This window comes from Chionomys nivalis, chromosome 1, assembly GCF_950005125.1.
Source record: "Chionomys nivalis chromosome 1, mChiNiv1.1, whole genome shotgun sequence".
NCBI lineage: Eukaryota > Metazoa > Chordata > Mammalia > Rodentia > Cricetidae > Chionomys > Chionomys nivalis.
This window is the reverse complement of record NC_080086.1, coordinates 111,509,092-111,528,452: the sequence shown is the minus strand read 5'-3', so window position 1 is coordinate 111,528,452 and position 19,361 is coordinate 111,509,092. Positions and strand designations below refer to the sequence as shown.

Here is a 19,361-nt window from a genome sequence, read left to right as displayed (position 1 = left end):
AGGTGGGTCTCTAGAGTTTGAGGCCAGCCTGGTTTATAAAGACCAACTTTTATTCGATGATCCCAATATTCTGGAGGCTGAGGCAGGAGAGTCGCATAGGGAGAATGTGTCAAAAACAAAGCTGGAGAGACGTCTCATCAGCTGTGGGTACCGGCTGCCCAACCTGTTGAAAGGAGTTGGATTCCTGGGGCTCACCTGCGGTGGGAGTCTCCCGCAAGCAGTCCTCTGCAATTCATGTACACACCATGGCTCATTCATGTGCACACACTAAATAAGTAAATGTAAGAAAAATAAATGCCACTTGCCATGAGGCCCTTGGTTCCATTCCCAAAACAAACACTCTTCAGACCACATCTGAGCAGCAATGAGTGAACAGAAATGTTTCAGTAGCATTGCTTTATTGCTTATTAAGTTTTGACATTGATATTCCCATCGAAGTTCATCTCATATCCCAGTAACGCTCCTTGACAGAAGTGCTGATGGAATTCTACAGTATTTTATTGCCTCTTTTATAATTAATAATCACCACTGGCTGATGTTTCCAAGATGTGAGCTGTGTACCATTCAAGGATGGAAACAGCATTGTAATTTCAAAAGGAAAAAAAAATCATTTTGATCCTATAAAAACTTGGTACATACTACCTTAAACATACTAAGCCTTCCTTTTTCAGATTCAGAACTACCAAACTATTGCTTGGAATGGAAATATCTTCATTAACTGTATGAGCTTTTACAGATAGAGCCCATCTATGGGAATTTATATGTGTTTTCCATCAATGGAATAATTTCATGCTTTCTTCCTAAAAACTTGTATGTGGGAATAACAGAATTAAGAGACAACAAAACTAACATCCTGCATGGTGAGATGGAACACAAAGAGGGAAAACATGAGCCGGGCAGTGGTGGCGCATGCTTTTAATCCCAGCACTCGGGAGGCAGAGGCAACAGGTGGCTCTCCTGTGAGTTCAAGGCCAGCCTGGTGTACAAGAGCGAGTTCCAGGACAGGCTCCAAAGCTACAGAGAAACCCTGTCTCAACGTACCCCCCTCAAAAAAAAAGGCAAAACATGAAACTGATCAGTAAGCACAGCCTATGGATAGCTCCAGGGGCTTTCTCAGACCTCATGCACAGGCCAAGGCCAATGCTGTGATTATGACAGAGACGGAACATAGAATACAGAACATTATAACAACCAAAATCCAGCTGGTCATGGCTGTACACACACGGTCCCAGTATTCCAGGGCTGATATTGGAGGACTGAGTTCTGAGGTCAGTGTGGGCCAAGCAATATGCTATCTCAACGCCAAAGTTAAAGTAACGAATTGAATTAAAAAAAATGTCACCAAACAATAGCGGTGCACACCTTTAATCCCAGTACGGATAAGGCAGACAGGTGGATCTCTATGAGTTCCAGCCTGGTCTACAGTGCTCTCACCCACATGGATGGTTGAATCATTATGTCCCACATACCATAAAGGTAAATAAGGGAATCCCCCTAAATAATTAAAAAAACAAAAACAAAAAAAAAAAAAACTTGAGCAAGTTATATTCCTATCATCAAACTGTTTCCCAAGCAAAAGACAAACACCACAAAACAAAACCCCACATTCTGTCAGTTGCTGTATTTACCAAGCATCAGGAAGATCTACTTTATTAGTCTAACTGCAGTGCAGACAGCCAAAGGCCACTTGGGAAAAATATTTACCTCTTTTCATATTCTAACAGAGGCGGGAAGCCATCCACTGTACAGCATCAGCCCTTGAGGTACATTGGGAAGGAAATGGCTGAGTCTTTCCACCAAGTAACACACACCCTAGTACTGCTTATAAATCAAAGAGAGAATAAAACACCCCTTTGAACAGGGAGAAAGAGGTCATTCCGTGGGGGTATCTTTAGAGTCTGCATCAGTTTGCTCCATTTCATCGTCCATGATTCCTGGGATAGCTGTAACAGGTATGGTGCTCTCTGCTGCCGCTATGAATGCTTCATTTCTGGCCTCAGTGGCCTCGCTTCTAGCCTTGTCTTCAGTGTTCCTATTTTCAGACACTGTTTCACAGGTCTGCTCTCCCAGCGACTTTTCAGTGTGGGGGTCACTACTGATCTCTTCTGTGTCCACAGGGCGTTCCTCTTCAGCTAGAACTTCATTACGCTCTGCAGCTGGCTCTCCTTCCCCCTCTACAGCTCTCACCGCTGCTGTGATCACCTCTGCTAAGACTTCTGCAGCTACTTCCTCTGGAGTCTCTTCCTTCCCTCCAACATTGTCATCTCTTTCTGTCTCAAGATCAACTGTTTCATTGGCAAAAGGATCCTCACCCTGAACAAAGAGGAAACACAAATCAGTGCTAGAGCCAGAGGTCCAGTTTGTGAGGAGCCGTTGTTTTGAGGAAGTCTGCAAAGCAGCATACTGCAGCTTTTGGCTGATTACTTTTATTTATCGAGAACTTCACACACACAGAAGTACTGTACTTATACCATTTTACCGTACTTATACCATTTCCCCTCTCCTTGCTCCAACTCTTCCCATGTTTCCCTCTGTCCTCAAATTCATGGTCCCTTATTTGTTAATCGTCATGCACATTTTGGGAAGCGAGTGTCAGGGATGAAATCCTAGTTATCACATATGCTATAAACAAGTATTCCACCACTAGTGCCACCCAGAGACCCTACCTACAGTTTCAGCCTGGTGTTACGGCCCTGGCTGGCCTCAAATTCAGTAATCCTCTTGCATCTGGCTCCCAAGGGCTAGTACTTCAGGTACGTGCCACCCCATTTTTAAGCACTTTTAACTTCATTTGTAGTTTATTTCATTGTTTTGTTATGAGACCAGGCCTTCCTTGGCTCCAGGGTAGCCAGGACGACAGGCATATGTCACTGCACTCAGCTTGGATGCTTTATACAAAGCACACCATCAGCATCTGCTCAGTACTTCACAGCTAGACAACCACGGCTTTCTCTGGTGTCTGCATGGTGTGATGTGGCCATCTACTAAGCAGCACCACATCCCCACTCACAGACCGGCACGTCTCTAGAAGCCCCAATGTCACAGATCCAGCCCTCCTGGTATTTTTTTCTTTTTTTTTTCTTGGTTTTTCAAGATAAGGTTTCTCTGTAACTTTGGTGTCTGTCCTGGAACTTGCTCAATAGACCAGGCTGGTCTCGAACTCACAGAGATACACCTGTCTCTGTGTCCTGAGTGCTGGGATTAAAGGCGCGCGCCACCACCACCCGGACAGCCCTCTGTGTTTTAATGTCTTTCATTTTTTTTTCAAAATTCAGAAATGCTAGCCAGGTATGGTGACTTGTGCCTGGTCTACAGAGGTAGGTCTAGGACAGCCAAGGTTGTTACACAAAGAAATCCTGTCCTGAAGGAAACAAAACAAACCCCCAAAACTCAAATAAACATATAAACAAACAAGTAAATAGTAAAAATTCAGAAATAAATGCTGGTCACTGTACTCTGGCTACATTCCATATAAATCTCCCACCACCCCCTCCAAGGCTTTTTTGGCTCACTAGAGTCACAAATACAAACCTTGAGGTATTTTTCCAGCATCTTCACTATATGTTTGTTGTTCAAAACACTCTTAGCCACATGGAGACTTGTTTTCTTGAACTGCTCAGCAGCCAACTGCAAAAGGCAACCAAAAGTAAGCTTTGTAAAATAGCCAAGAGAAACCAGAAACTAGCCAGTATATGTGATGGCTGCTTTAACTGTCACCTTGACACAACCCAACCACCTGTACTGTCTAGATCATGCTGGCTTGAGTCAGGGGTGGCACCAACTCCTGGACTGCGTACGTAAGAGGAGAGAGAACCAGCTGATCACTGAGCACACATGCATCCATTCTCTCTAAAGTGACAGCTGCTGTAGGCTCCACCTGGACTTCCTCGAAACGATGTACTACAACCTGGAACTGTAAACCTTTCTTCACTAAGTTGCTTATGGTCAGGGTATTTCCCACAAGAACATCAAGCTACTCAGCCATAACATACATGCAGAGGACCCAGCTCAGATCCACTGAAGGTTCTCTGATCTCTGAGAGCCCCTATTGAGTCCCGGTGGTCAATTGATTCTGTGGGCTGTGTTCTCAGGGGGTCCCTGGTTGGGGTATTTTATCACAGTTAAGAAATGAAACTAGGCCGGGCGGTGGTAGCACACACCTTTGATCTCAGCACTTGGGAGGCAGAGGCAGGTTGGAGGCCAGCCTGGACTAGAGTTAGTTCCAGAACAGCTAAGACTGTTATAGAGAAACCGTCTTGAAAAACCAAAACAAAAACACCACAAAGCACTAAGAGAAGGGTAGGCAGCCACTGGTACTCTTTTTTTCTTTTTGGTTTTTTGAGACAGGGTTTCTCTGTAGCTTTGGAGCCTGTCCTGGAACTAGCTCTTGTAGACCAGGCTGGTCTCCAACTCACAGAGATCTGCCACTTCTGCCTCCCGAGCCCTGGGATTAAAGGTGTGCGCCACCAGCCTTGGTACTCCATCTTGACTGACAAGCTAACCTCATGGTCAGCAATGTAGCCATACCCATTCTATCAACTGTGGTTGTTCTGCCTATCTAAAGCAGTTGTATTGCACAGCACAGACCCCTGGACCCAGAGCATCCTAACTGTAGGGAACTGATTTCATCGCCCCTTCAGGTAACAAACTAAAAGGACATCCAAATGTCCTATAAAATGGTCTTGGTGTTTGTACAGGATCTATGCATATCCTCCCTGTATTTTAAGCCTAACTTGTAAGCCTAACATAATGAAGGCTGTGCTATCAGCTATGGTAAGGTATTAGCTGGGGAACATTAAAGAATTGCAGTGTGTTCAGTATAGTCGCAATTCCTCTATCAAATGTTTTCAATCCTCCGTTAGTCCAATCTGTGACTGTGGAATTCAGAGATGAAGGCAAACTGTATTTACAATCAGACATTTTATAAAAGAAACAACAGCAACAACAAAACCAAGGATGGGTGTGGAGATATACACTGTTAATTCCTGGGAGACAAAGGCATGTGGGTCTTTGAATTCCAGGTCAGATGGCGCTACCCCGTGAGAACCTGTCTGAAACGAGAGAACAAGAGAGAGAGAGAGAGAGAGAGAGAGAGAGAGAGAGAGAGAACGAACAAGAGAGAATATAAAAGCCTGCTTCTCAACTCAGCCACCTCCACATAGGTGGGAGTTAACAGTTACATTTCAACTTGCATTTTAACAGAATTGGGAGTGATGGATACAGTAAGAGACAAGCTCACTGAGGACCTGCTAGTAACGCAAGCACTCCTGGGACAACATCAAGTCGGTCACTCCAGGAGCCAGTCTGAATCAAAACAAGACTTACCCTTCGGTTATGGTTATGGTCCACAGAGTGCAGATGCCGCTGGAGGAGCTGGTGCTGTGCAGGAATCAGCATGTCACAGGCCATGCAGTGTGCGGCTTCAATCTTCTTGAAGAAATGCTCCTGGCCAATCCCTGGAATGGAATCCATATAAGCAGTTCTTTTCCTCCTTCCCAGCAAAGTCCACACTGTCCCTGTGCCACCCTCTAAGGTCATCATGAGGACAGAAGGTGAGAGGCTGGAACTCACTCTCCTAGCTATCCCTGCAGGAGACCTGTCCCACTGTGAGGTGCTATGCCCACACCTCATCCTTCCAGCTCTGTCGACAATCTATTTATTTCACATGGCTCTGATGAGAGGCTACGCAGCTTTGTTCTCGTTTCACTGCACCCGGGGCTTCTTTCCACCCCGTGCTTTCCCCACAGGACTTGGCTTCACATTCTTGGTAGCCCTAGGCTGGCATTGCACTGTATTTTTTTAAATTTTTTAAAAGACTTGCATTTTGCTCGCACATATGTCTGTTCACCACATGTGTGCTTGGTGCCTAAGGAGGCCAGGAGAACTGGAGATACAGACAGCTGTAAATTGCCATGTTGGTCCTCGGTATCAAATCCAGGACCTCTAGGAGATCAGCCAATGCTCTGAATGCCAAGGCATTTCTTCAGCTCCTGGACTGGTTTTTTTATGGTGTAGGGATTAAATAATTCCAGGCCTCATGCACGCTAGTTAAGTACTGCAACACAGAAGAGTTGTTCAAGCCTCTGCACCGTCTATTTTTCTTCCTCTTCAATCTATTTATTTTATGTGTACAGGCATTCTGTCTATATGCTTGTCTATGTACAGAAGCCAAAAGAGGACACTGGATCTCAGAAGGTTGTGAATCAACCAGACTAGAATCAAACCCGAGTCCTCTAAAAGAAGCATCCAGAATAACCCGGACACTGGGATCACAACTGACCTTTAAATGGATCTGGTTTGGGTTTAGGGCTTTCCTTCTCCAACAATTCCTGGCGCCGCTTCTCAATTTTCTTATTCCTGTTTATGATGTACTCCTGGAGGATGGAAAGATGCCATCAAATGAAAAGAAAACACACTATCCGGACATTTTCCGACTACTCAAAAGGGTCAGAAGACCCTAGTGTGGCGGCTCCAGGAGCAAAACTCGCCGTGGTTAGAACTATTACCGCTGTGATACCGGGACACACACAACAGTTTCAATTTGGGGAGAGAAATTAGATTATGTTTAGGCCTCTCGTTCCCTGTAATCCTCTGCAGGCTCTAATGCTTGCAGGGCTTTCCATGAAGACTTTACCTGGAGGAACTCCACAGTCTTGTCAGGCAATTTGGTACTTATAAACCGCAATGTCTCTTTATGAAATTTGCTTTGCAGATGCTTTTGGATTTCTTCATCTTCAAAGCTACGAAACTTGCATACAGAACAGGCAAACTGAATCCTAGAAAGGCAACACGGAAAGGAATGGTAATACAAGGAAAGGGATTACTAGTTCTTCTGAGTACAGAAATGCACTCAGGAAACAGGATTCTTCTTGTCATTAAGGGAGTTCAAAGAGTGCGCCTCCCAGTCTGTCTCTCAGGTGTTGAGCAATAAACCCAGCTAGGAAACAGAAATTACTGTAGGTCCCTGTCTGAAGAGTGTACAGTCTCTCAAATATTTTCTGAAAACTATTCCATCAGTAGCATACCAGCTGTTCTGGGCCAAGAAGAACTCTCTAAAGTGATGAAAGAAATGGAAACATTCACAGGTCCTTTAGGTAGGACTGATGATAAACTACTAAAAGTTGTGGGGCTCTCTGATACCCCCTCCCCAGTCCCCTCTGTGTAGCCTTGACTGTCCTTGCCTGCCTCTGGCTCCCAAGTGCTGGGATTAAAGATGTGCACCACCATGCCTAGATTTCTCTAACAATCTTAAATTTCTTTGAAATCCTTGATCATCAGTGCTGAGATTGAAGATTAAAAAACAGAACAAAACAAAAAAATGTAAGATGTGAGGTCACAAATGTAATTCAGTTATTATAGCATTTACTTGGCATGCATTGGGTACCATTTCCAACAAAAATGTCACGTCTCCCTCTGGCATGAATGAAGACACCCAGAACTTCTCATCATTTCTGAATCAAGGGGTATATACATCTGCCCGCTTATGTGTGTGGGTACACAACTAACAGGAGGCTAGAAGTCCTGCTCTATCACTCTACACCTCATTCCTTTCAGACAGGGTCTCTCACTGAACCTGGAGCTGGGCTATCAGCCAGCAAACCCCTGTGATCCTTCTGTCTCACCCCCCACCCCCTAGTGTTGAGCTACAGATGTACATGGCTATGATGGGCTTTTCTTGTAGGTGCTGGGGATTTGAATTTAGGTTCTTATGCTTACATAGCAAGTGCGCCTACCTACAGAACCATCACCCCAGACCAAATGACTTTTTAATTCAGAGGATAATCTGTGAGAGCTGGCTTTCTCCTACCAGGTGGATCCCAGGAATCAAACTCAGGCAACTGGTATGGAACAACTGTCTTTACCCATTGTACCAATCCAAATCAAAGGTTTTGGTGAACTTCTAGGAAAAGATGATTTTGTGTTTTGTCGATTCCTAGTTTCTACTGTTAGGACCTCTTTTGCTAAGCATTTCTCTGCACAGGAAAATTATGGTAGAACCTGAGCCTTAAGACCAAGGATAGTAGTTTGGAGAAATTGCTCAATGAGTAAAGGCACTTGACACCAAGCTTGAAAGACTCACATGGATCTGCAGGAAACCACAGGATGGAAAGAGAACCAAGCATGCTGTGGCAGATGAACACACATACACACACACATCTCTGCATAAACACATGCCCTACCCTGCAATCAATAATAAATTTAAGAAATCAATCATTTGGTCTGGGAAGATGGCTCTGTAGGTAAGAGTACCTGTTATGTAAGAAGCAACAAACACTAATGTAGCGACTCTGATTTCCAGCCAGTAGCTGCTTAATCAATGAATCATGACAGACAGACCCATGGTGTATTATTACAACAGCACTCTATGGGTCTGGTATTTTACCATTCTTCTATTCTGAGACAAATTTGGCCAGCAGAATCTCATACACATATATTCTCACTCTGTTTAATTCCAGAGATTGACTAGATTTAGACAGAGAACCAAGACATCCTCCTCCTGCCACTTCTGTCAAATGAAGGTCACTTTCTGGGAGGCTGAATGCCAAGTCAGCAGACAGGATTGGGCATCCCTTTGGCCTGCTGATGGGCACATTTGACCTCCACAGTCCTAGCATAAAGGCCCTAATCCCAACAATGAGGAAAGATGGTGGTCTCTGAGGCAGATTCTTGGAGCAAAACCAGAAGGCTAACTACATGCACCTTTCACACACTTCTCTAAGTCGTACCTCCCAATAACCTGGCTAAAAGTTCCTGACAGCTAGAGTTACATCAAACCAAACTCCTATGCATTACAGAGGGAGGACAGGTAAGCTTGGGGAGGTAGACAGTGCTTTACCAGATTCTTTACCTAGCCTGTCAATCTGCCTCACTGGCCTGTCAGCTGTTACCTGTCAGCTGCTCGGTCCCGCATCCTGTCTCTCCTCCTTTGCTTCTCCCGTCTTTTCTTCACATCCTCGTCTTCATCTTCCTTTTCTCCTGTAACAGAAAAGTCCCCTCGAGACACTGAGGAGCCTGCAGGCAAGGTTGGCTCCAGGGCCAAGTTGGATGCTGCAGTTTGGCAGCCACACCTTGTGCCCATCTTCCATTTCTTTATTGTGGCAGAGCCAGGACCCCACGGCACTGAGGAGCTGTTAGAGGCTCCTATGTACCAGGACCTTTGATGAGAACCCAGAGGAGTTACCTCACTCCTCCCATGGCCTGATGGGCAGAGGCCCATCCCACTCATGGCCACCTAGTCTGTTCTGTCCCAGCCTACTGGTCCAATATAGCACTCTGTTGTTGGGTCTTCTCCCATGTCACTCAAAGAGCAGCAAATATCCCCACAGAGGCAGAAGTTGAAGGCCTCAGAAAATAAAGCAAGCTGCACTGCCGCCCTCCATCCCACCTCTAGGTGGGCTGTGGTGACCGTCCAGTTGGCCTCACCTGAACTAAGGACTCAGCAGGTCTGACAGTCCTTGCTGGCCCGATCTCTATCTTCCACTCACAAAACCAACAACCTTGGACTTTCCCAAGGCTGAGTGGGAAGCAATCCTAGAAACAAAAATGGGAAGAGACCAATTGGTCCTCCCATCCATTCCCTGGGGCTGGCATAGCTCCCAGGAGAGCCCTGTGGCCAGTATCTCAGCATGAGAACACGTCAGATCCCCAGGCTCAAGGTCAGGGCTGGATGCTGAAAAAAGGTTGTATAAGCATCTGAACTGTAACCCCTACCCCTGATGCCAGTCCCGAGACTGTCCCACGAAGATGGCGACCGGCGTGCGCTGCTCAGAAGCCTCTCAAAAGGACGTGTGGGACTTTTGGCAAGAGGTCACTGCCTGAAACTATGACTGCTGTTTAATAGCATAGTCATCCCGGTTGGGCAGCAGGACCTGTGCGCAACAAACATGTCACCTTTGCTTTAGCATTTACCCGGCTGCATGATCTGCTGAAAGCTGGGGAGGAATCCCGTGCTGGGCAAAACTTTAATGTGCGGGGTGGGGACATCTGAGGAATAGTTAACCCAAGAACCTTAAAGGAGCCAAGGACCTGCACATCATAAGAGGTGAAGGCCAGCCTGTGATCATGGAGGGAAACCAGCTAGGACAGGCTCACAAAAACATGGAGAAAGACCAAGTGGCTGCAGAGTGAATCTAAGGCCTTGCAGAGCAGGCGGCTTCTCCAAGTCGCCCTAGCAGTATAGCCTTACTGGGCTCTTGGGTCTCTTGCCTTAGAACTGACAAGACCTGTTCTTGGTAACTGCTTTTGAGATCTGGGCCTGAGAGCACCTTACAGGTCACCCTTGCAACCTCAAGACCAACCACAGCAGGTATTTGTTCTCTGTCCACACAATCAAAGCTGCCAGTATTTCTGGCAAAGGCCAAGGCATAGACTGAGGTTAATGATTGAGAACAAAAACAAGCAAAACAAAACAGAAAAACCCCCAAAACCCAAAAAACTAGATGGCAGGAACAGCCAGAATATGGGAAGAGGGAATAAAAAAAGGGGCCTCTTTCTCTTCAGATTTTGGAAATACACTTTCGTACCATGGGTATCTGGTGATACCCAGAGATGGGCTCCCCAGTTCCTATAACCTATATCTATATCCACTGAGGCAAATGAATTCTTTCAAGCAAATCCTGCCCCAAAGACTGGAGCAAAGCTTTGGGGGTGGTTCCCACAGCGTAGACCCACTGCACAGCTGCAACTCCTCTACCACGCCATGGAGCTCGGCAGTGAGTGCGGGTCAGACAGGAAGGCTGCAAAGGATACTGGGTGATGCCTACCTTTTTGTTTCCTGGAGTCACAGAATTCATCCTCCTAAAAAAGGTAAACGCAATGTCAGGCAGTAAGGTGGAAGTTCCAAAATTCTCTATAAGCAGCCTAGGCCCTAATACCTTGTATGTGGTCTCACCACAGACCTCGGCCTGCTATGGTGCTGGGAAATGAGACAGTATAAGGGAAACCTCAGAGCCATAGAGCAGAGCCCAAGTGTCCTGTTATGATTCACTGCCACTAGAAGACTACAAAGGGGGCTTGGAGAGTTGGCTCAGTGGAAACCTCAGAGCCATAGAGCAGAGCCCAAGTGCCCTGTTATGATTCACTGCCACTAGAAGACTACAAAGGGGGCTTGGAGAGTTGGCTCAGGGGTCAACAGCACTTGTTGTTCTTGGAGAAGACCTGAGTTCAATCCCTGGAAGCCACATGATGGCTCACGAACATCTGGACATCTAGTTACAAGGCATCTAACAGCCTTGACCACAGGACGCATCAGGCATGCACGCAAAACACTTTTATACACATGAAATAATAAACTATCGAAAAAAAAAAAAGACTACAAAAAAGACTACCAAGTCACTAACTTGGTTCTCTCCAAAGTGATAGAAACTGTCTCTGAGGGGGTGGTGAGTGTGTGTGTTTGTGAGAGATAGAGAGAGAGAGAGAGAGAGAGAGAGAGAGAGAGAGAGAGAGAGAGAGAGAGAGAGAGAGAGAGAGGTGGCAGCAGCAAATCCCATATACTCCACTAGTAGGAGAAGCAGCTCTGGTTTGTATTATTCTAATTCCAACACTGATTGGAAATAGGCTTTCCCAATTTCCAAGTGTATTTAGCATCCTAACAAATTAGGATAAATAGAGATCCGATGGTTATCTAAACAGAGTCAATGCCTTGGACAAGAGATGTGCAGAGACTTCCAGCATCAAGAGCTATGTCAACTGAACGGGGAACAAGCAAGACTCTCACAAAAGTGTCAAGGCTGGGTAGAGCCAGGTGGAGAGTGACAGAGCACTTGAAGGGCACTGTTTAAGCTCTGGATTCCATTTCTTGCTACCCAGAAGAGAAAAGCTATTGAAGACCTGTTAGCCCACCCTCACCCTTCTCTCCACCTGACTGCCAAAAGTACCTAGAAGAAATTTTCTAACTCCATATACAGAAAGAAAATTATCCTCCTCAGAAATGTGGTGTGGCCTGAGAACTGGCCTCTGCAGCCACTCCCCAGTGACTGGCTATCAGGACAACAGGCTGCAGACAGGACCAGCGGCACCCTACAGAGTCCTACAATTAGAAGGCTGATGACGACATTCAACAAAGAATCTGCGGTGAACTTACCCCTCTGAATTCTTCATCTCCTGACCGTAGGTCACCAGCTCCATCATCTGCCAGACACAGGCAACAGAAGTATTAGCCCCTAGGTGGTGGCCCCCAGAGCATAATCATGCTCCCAAGCTCACTGACCAGACTGACAACAGGGGACAAAGTTGCCAGTAAATAATATTACATCAAGTCTGAGCAGGCAACTTACTCATGTTGCACCTACCCGGTACAGTGGTCCCCAGAGCATACCGTTTTCAGATAAATCTCCTTCGCTGTCAGCTCGAGCCAGTTTGGCATCAGGCTCTTCATACAATGGAAACTGCTTCCGCTTCCTGCCCATGCTGTCTGGTCCAAAGCGCTCAAACCCTCTCCTTCGGGGCTACAGATACAAGCACATGCCATGTAAAGCTAACCTGGGCCAGTAAGTGCCCCACAGATGAGATCAAAGTTTGTAAGAACAAACAACACAGGCAGGAAAAGCCTTAAAAAGCAAACTGTACTACATTTGGAGTTCAGAGTCAGTGTCATGCTTGAAGAAGCCAGACATACACAGCCACATGTGATTCACCAGGCCGACTCAGGCCGTCCCTGTTCTGTGACAGATGAACAGGTGGAGATGATCTTAAACCAAGTGGTATAAACCTAGTGATAGCGAACGGCACACTGGGGAGTAAGAGCGTCACACAGTACAGGCAGGCACACAGCTTTTACCTCAATAAAGCTGCCAGGAAGAAAAAGCAAGAAGGCCTGACATAACTTGGTGAACTTACCCAATCCCGTATCCGAGTCTGGGACCGGCCACATCCATAATGCATGGTGCTACCAAAACCACCCACCCCCTGCATGCCCATCATGCTGTAGTCAGGGGCCATGGACTGGGAGAAGAGGGAAGGAGGTGGCCTGTTGGTGGAGGGCCCAGCCAGACCACGCCCACCCATGTAGTTCAGCTCATTCCATGCAGCAGGCAGGGGCTCCGAGGACGACGAGGGTGGCATGAAGGGATCACTGCGTATGAAGGTGCTGGAGTTGCTCCGGTCCTGGAATCGGGTCTGGGTCTGGCCCCGGCCCCTCATGAAGCCATCAAGGGAGCCCCGTTCTGGTGTTGGGTCCCGACAGTCATTGAATGTCCCACCAAAGCTACCATTGCGGTCAGCCCCCAAGTCAAAGTCATAATCATAGCTGTAGCTGGGGCGATAGGGATTCTGTTCAGGCAAACAGGGCCTGGAGTCATAGGGCTCATAGGGCTGGAAGCGGAAGGAGCTGCAAGGGAAGCACACAACCTGTTAGGAGCAGCCAGGGTACTGGCTAAGCCACCTGGGCCACCCAATCATCAGTCCTCAGCCTAACCTTACGTTAAGCTGACCTCCTTAGATTCAGTACAGAAAACCAAACCACCCAGTATCCATTTAAATGCCCAGAAGGCAAAACAGCCCCAAGACCTCATTCAAACATTGCTAACAAGAAAGAGCATGAACCCTTGCCAGATGAAGATGGAGTGTGGAATTAACTAAATCAGCCAACGGTTTAGCCTTCAAGTCTTATTGCAGCACCTACTCCTGTCTAATACACAAGAGCAGGAAAGACGTCTTTCTAAGAGTTGGTACCCACTCCCACCTCATGATGCCAAAAAGTGATTCCACCAGGAAAGGTTTAATCACCTGTCTCGGTCCTGTATGCCCTCCCCACCGCTGCTGGTCCCACCCCTGCCTCCTTCCTTGGACAACATGTCCAAACGCTGGTTGATCTTGGCAATGAGCGAGTCAGAATTGTCAGTGCACGGCTCTGGTGCAAAAGAGGCCATATGCATGGCAGAGCTCCCAGCTGCCAGGCCACCATCACTGGCCTTGGTGGCCTCCCACGAGGCTGGGCCATAACTGTAAGGCGCTCCCGCAGAGACACTCGTGTTCTGGGCGTTGTAGTAGCTGTAGTTGTCATAACCTGTCAGAAGAAAGAGAAACTATGTTAGACCTCAGAACACGAGGCTGCCTGTGACATCGTGCACAGAAGCACTCTTGGTCTTGTAGGGAAAGATTCACCAACATCAAACCACAATATACAAGTGATCAAGACCAGAGATAGGGGGCCACAGGTGTTCTACTAGCAGGCTTTCACCAAAGACAGTAGGATTTGTTCCCTAAACAGAGGCAGCTAAGAACCTTGGAATAGCAATTCAGGGTACTGACGAAGACATTTGAGAGCTTCAGTTTTTGCAATGTACCCACAATCCCTCTCCAAGTTCAAAGTCCCCCTCAGGACAGCCTAGCTCCAGCACTGATACTCAGCACCCAGTGTACACAGCCAGGATGGGAACTGGGGACCTGTAACTTCAGCCCATCTGGGTGGCTGCTCAGAGCTTCACTTGCTCCCTCAAGACCCCTTTCAGAAGGTCTTACCTTGCCAGCTGGCCACACTGCTTCCGTATGTACCTTAGGAGAAACAAGACAGAAGGGCTTCAGTGTCAGAATTACAACCCCCCTAGGGACAGCTGCCACCTCACTTCACCAGAAGACAGGCTGTGACAATGTGGCAGAGGTCCTTCCTTGGCATGCTTCATAGAACAGGTACAGAACATATCAACATTTCTCTCCCAGGCCAGCCTGACTTCTCCCCTGAAAGCTAAGGAAAGGAAGGTAAACAGCAGACCCCAGGAGGATGCCGACCTACACCACAGTGCCAACCGAGAGGCCAGTCTGGCCCAGATCTCAAAATGGTATACAGAAAAGTGGCTTGCCTCCAAAGGTGCTAGGGACATGGCCTATGACTGGAGAAAAAGAAAAAAAGGGGGAAGCCTTTGTGCCCTGGAATGGGGTAGAGTGTGGGGCAGGTTTCAGACTCACAACAAGGGTGAACAAAAACTTGGTCCACATCCAGTCCACTGTTTTTGTACAGTGCTTGAGTTAAAAACAGGTTTTATCTCTCTAAATGGTGACAGGAAAAGTACCCCCCAAACAAAGCACATTCCAGGACATACCAAATATATAAGGAAATGTGCAATTTGTACACACAGACTAAAAGGGGTGGATGGGCGCTACTGGGGCCCAACCCGGGGGCCACTTGCAATGTCTACTGAGTTCATTAACCAGCCTCTGCTCCCTTGCAGTACACAACAGAGTAGTCTTCCGGAGAAAGGGAGGAAGGCAAGGCAAGGATACCCTGGTGAAGGCAGATGTTGGCTTCTTCTACAAAGGGGGAACCCATGATTCAACTCGCCAAGCAGAAACCACTTACCCTGGGTGTTGGCAGGTCCAGCACTCCATGCCCCATAGCCTGTGAAGAGATCATGTGTCAAGATTCTATCCGCCATCAAGAAAATGTGGGCTCTGAGAATCTCCCACAATCTAAAGGGTTTTCCTTTGTCAGAAGTGGCAACTGACAATGCCACCCATCCTGCAGCTGGAGACCATCACACTTGGCCTGGCTGAACTGAGGTCAAGGCAGAAAAATGAGGAAGCTAAACTTGGGAGGCACAGGACCAGCTATACAGCATCAGGCCATGGCGCCCACCCTCCTGGTACAGCCACCACATAAGTGGGAAAACAGCTCAGGTTGCTGCCAGAAACGCCACATAACTGAGAAACAAGCTGGGAATTCAGTGACATCATTGTAGGGTTGGCTCTCATGTAACTAACAATGTCCTGGGCTTCTGATCCTCAGCCTGACCCCCAGCACCCTTACCTACTCTACAAACAACACCCATCTGGGCAGGAGGTTATATTCTCTTCATTTGTGTCCCTGAAGCCTAGCTCACAGCTTTCCACAGTGGCACAGTCCTTGGTGTCAAACAGTCTCACCTTGATAAAGTGAACCATTCTCTCTCTCTCCAGACTATCCCTCACCCACCATTAACAAAGTCCCTTCAATGCCTTGACAGAACAGGCATTCAGCAAGTACCACCAAACCTAATTGCTGAAGCTCCTCAGTTATGGAACTTAACTGTCCCTGAAGAGTTTGCCTTTGCGCCTCTGCAGGCTATGGCTTCCTGTCCCTGCCTCACCCTGTTAACCAAGCAGCCCTTTTGTAACAAACAGCAAATGAACCACCTCCGGGTACAAACTATGTCCCTATGAGACACTAGTCTTTCTAGCTGCCATCAAACAGTCAGTGAAGAGGAAAACAGAGAGGCTGTTAGTATTTTAACGGAGTATGTGAAGTTTTTGGTATGTAGAAAGTGGGGTTACCATGAAGTTCCCTAACCTGAGGAACATAGAGCAGGGTTCTGACAGGTATCTGGTGGGAAAGGCTAAGAATCCAAGACCCATCTAGGATCTGAAAGGTCAAGAGCACTACGATGTCCGTGTGCTCATCACACCTCAGGTCTCTGCCAAGTCCATTTCCAGGTATTTCAAGATCCTTCCTTTCTCCAGCAGCTGAAAGTTGCCAACAACTCCCTGGGCCCATTTCGAGTCCCATTCCTTGGGTTCCAACTGTCTCCTGCACGTAAATTTCGGCCCAGAGTAAAGGCCTCCCTGGAGGTTCACATTCTGGAGGTTAACGCTCGAAAAATGAGGCCTAACTGCAAAAAGATGCTAAAAATTTAAGTTAGGAAAGGCAACGTTTCCGCTTTGGCCATCCCTTGGTCCCTCTAGGCCTCCGTAAAGTTACAGTTAAGCGCTCCAGTCCCTCAGTAAAGTGACACTTGGGAGGACGGCTAATTTGAAGTCCTGGTTGGAGAACATCAGGTTTTGCACAAAACCACGCAGCACCTGACCCTCAATGTCCGGTCATTGGAGGAGTCCACCTCCCAGGGGCAGCACGTACCGCGCACACTGCAGAGACCCCGCCAGGTAGTTCCGACGGGTCGCACCGCTGGGCTTTGGGAAAGCAAGGCCCAGGGCACGTGCTCAACGGCGGCCGCCGGCTGCAGACGAATTGCCGGGACTCCGCCCGCGGCCGCCGCGGCCCTGGCCGGCCCTCACCCCCGCGCGCTCTAGCCCCGCCCCTGGGGACGCCATTTTGTGGCGTCTTGGGAAGAGAAGGCGGGACTGAGACCTCCAGGGTAGTGGGGTTCGGGCCGGGCCGAGATCCTCCAGTGGTGAAACCGGCCCAAGGCGCCTCCAGAAACCCTCGACCTCGGCCTCCGCCGCCTTCCCCCGCGACTGCGTGGAGGCCCAATAAGCGCCGCGCGCGCGTTCCGGCAGACGCTCCGCAGGAGCGGGCTGCGGCGAGCGCGTTCCGACCGCCCGCTAGGCCCGCGTACCGCCGCGCGGCAGTCTTTCTTCTGTGCGTGCACAGTAGCCCGTACTAACCTCCGTAGCCTTGCTCCATGTCTCCGACGCGATCCGCCAGCAGACCCTTTTCTTAGCGTCCCTTGGAACGCATGCGTTCAACGTGCAGTCTGCTACTGAAAACGAAGGACCTACGTCCCTCCTCCTAGTACTACCATTGGTTGGTCTCCAACTGAGCCCGCCCCAGCCGCCCCGCCTAGCCTTCCTGGTTGCTAGGCTTTGGAGTTGAGCTTCAAGGGTAAGCTAGTGCGCAAGAGCATCCAGGTTCGCGCACGCGTGAGCTTCTCTAGCGCGTCCACCCGCGCGCAAGCGCACTTAGTCTCTGGACACTTTCCAGGACCCGCCCTCGCTACTTAGGAACAGCACAAATGAAGACCTGGGTTGGGAAAGCACTTTATTGGGCTGGGCTTCCAGCCTCGGCCATGAGAGCCCTGCCGCTCTCGGTATGGGCTATGGAGCACCCCCACCGCCCTCCTCGTCGTCTTCCACGTCGAGACCCGGGATCCCTCGGATCTGGCACTGAAGCGCCCCGCCCAGCAGGGGTACGGCGCCCTCCTCCTCCTCTGGAGGCGGCGGAGGTGGCGGTGTTGCAGTCTCTGGGGCAGGCTCCAGGGGCACCGGGGGCTGTGCTGGCACGCTCTCTGAGAGCCCTGTCGCTTCACCTGGTGCCCCCTCATCCAGAGCGCCACTGTCCGCCTCTTCTTGCTCCTGCTCCTTCTCCTCCTCTGGGCTGTCGGTGAAAGGATTCTCACCCTGTAGAGATTGATGGAGACCTTAAAAGGAGGAAGGATTCACAGGGACAGTATGGGGACCAGGCTCACGAAGAGGTCAGGGCTGAACAGCGCCTTTACCTTTTAGCCTCACCTTCAGATAGCGCTCCAGCTTCTTGCTAATGAGCTTGTTGTTAAGAATACTGCGGGCCACCATGAGAGAGGACTTCTTGGACTGTTCCATCATGAGCTATGGGTGGGGCAAACAGAGCTGGTGAGGCTGCTCTGGAAGCGCAGCAAACCCAGTTGAGGCTAAGATTCACCAGTAACTAGACCTAGTGTCTGTAAATTCGCATTGGACATAATTGTCCGGTCACTCTACAAGCTTGGAAGGAACTAGGGGACTGATCTGATCTTAGTGAAGTGCTCCATTCATCCATACCATATTTACTGCATGTGAAATGTGATTTGCTTACATAGGAACTATAGTAACTGCCAGGCCTAGTGGCACAAGCTGTAATTCCAGCTACCCAAAGATGCCCCGGGGGGGGCTGGAGAGGTGATTCAGTGGTAAAAGCACTGGCTACTCTTTCAAAGACAGGTTCAATTTCCAGTTCTAGGAGATCTAATGCCCTCTTCTGGCCACCATAGGCAACCAAGCACTTGCATGGTGAGCATTTATATATGCAGACAAAACACACAAAATAATAAAAAGTTTTTTTTTTTTTTTTTTGGTTTTTCGAGACAGGGTTTCTCTGTAGCTTTGGTGCCCGTCCCGGAACTAGCTCTTGTAGACCAGGCTGGCCTCGAACTCCCAGAGATCCGCCTGCCTCTGCCTCCCGAGTGCTGGGATTAAAGGCGTGCGCCAACACCGCCCGGCGATAAAAAGTTTTTTTAAAAAAAGGTGGAGGGGGGGCTGGAGAGATGGCTCAGCAGTTAAGAGCACTGGCTGTTTTTCCAGAGGTCCTGAGTTCAATTCCCAGCAACCACATAGTGGCTAACATCTGTAGTTAAGTCTGGCGCCCTCTTCTGGCCAGAGGCATACAAGCCAACCAGAACATGGTATTCATAATAAATGAATAAATCTTGTTTAAAAAAAAAAATAAATAAAAGGTGGAGGGAGCTGGTGTGAGGGCCAGCCATGACAATCTAAGTCTTTACTTCCTCCAACCATTATCACCTGGGACTCTGGCCATCCATGAATTTCAATAGAGGTTGGAGTCTCAATAGTTTTTATGAAGCCGAGCTGCAGGAGAAACCACAAGCTACTCTTTTCACCCGACCCCCACCCAACAGACCATTCAAAGGAAATTCCTGGCATCCTAAGCACTAAATAGAAACACCTGCCAGAGCAGT

General features: G+C 48.4%; 2 protein-coding genes across 6 annotated transcripts in view; both read right to left on the bottom strand.

The window, feature by feature from the left end:
• Nucleotides 1–390: 390 nt before the first annotated feature.
• On the bottom strand, nucleotides 391–17,417 carry Akap8 (A-kinase anchoring protein 8). Of its 2 annotated transcripts, none has more exons than XM_057772784.1 (14): nucleotides 17,317–17,417; nucleotides 15,299–15,337; nucleotides 14,464–14,496; nucleotides 13,729–14,008; nucleotides 12,841–13,330; nucleotides 12,320–12,449; nucleotides 12,086–12,132; nucleotides 10,764–10,797; nucleotides 8,889–8,976; nucleotides 6,635–6,776; nucleotides 6,281–6,374; nucleotides 5,326–5,456; nucleotides 3,532–3,627; nucleotides 391–2,313 (listed from the first exon to the last, which is right to left on the bottom strand). In XM_057772784.1, exons 1-14 carry the CDS (start codon nucleotides 17,333–17,335, stop codon nucleotides 1,873–1,875), a joined length of 2,064 nt encoding a protein of 687 aa, XP_057628767.1. In that variant the 5' UTR covers nucleotides 17,336–17,417; the 3' UTR covers nucleotides 391–1,872. The 2 variants fall into 2 exon arrangements, with proteins under 2 accessions (XP_057628767.1, XP_057628778.1); XM_057772795.1 differs by lacking the exon at nucleotides 17,317–17,417 and adding an exon at nucleotides 16,829–16,943.
• Nucleotides 17,418–17,680: 263 nt separating this feature from the next.
• Nucleotides 17,681–19,361, bottom strand: part of Akap8l (A-kinase anchoring protein 8 like) — a 36,068-nt gene continuing 34,387 nt past the window's right edge. For 2 of the 4 annotated variants that reach the window (XM_057769609.1, XM_057769626.1), the window contains 2 exons: nucleotides 18,147–18,255; nucleotides 17,681–18,068 (listed from right to left, as the gene is read on the bottom strand). In XM_057769609.1, coding sequence (XP_057625592.1) covers nucleotides 17,746–18,068; nucleotides 18,147–18,255 — 432 coding nt within the window. In that variant the 3' untranslated portion in view covers nucleotides 17,681–17,745. The remainder of the gene's footprint in view (nucleotides 18,069–18,146; nucleotides 18,256–19,361) is intronic. The other 2 variants (XM_057769617.1, XM_057769635.1) reach the window with 1 other exon arrangement.

Excerpts from the sequence above, each read along its gene's own strand:
- Akap8 (XM_057772784.1), bottom strand. Across the intron at positions 14,009-14,463 it reads CAGTGTGGCCAGCTGGCAAG|GTTATGACAACTACAGCTAC; the intron begins GTAAGACCTTCT and ends TTCTTCTGACAG. Across the intron at positions 13,331-13,728 it reads GGCATACAGGACCGAGACAG|CTCCTTCCGCTTCCAGCCCT; the intron begins GTGATTAAACCT and ends CTTCCCTTGCAG.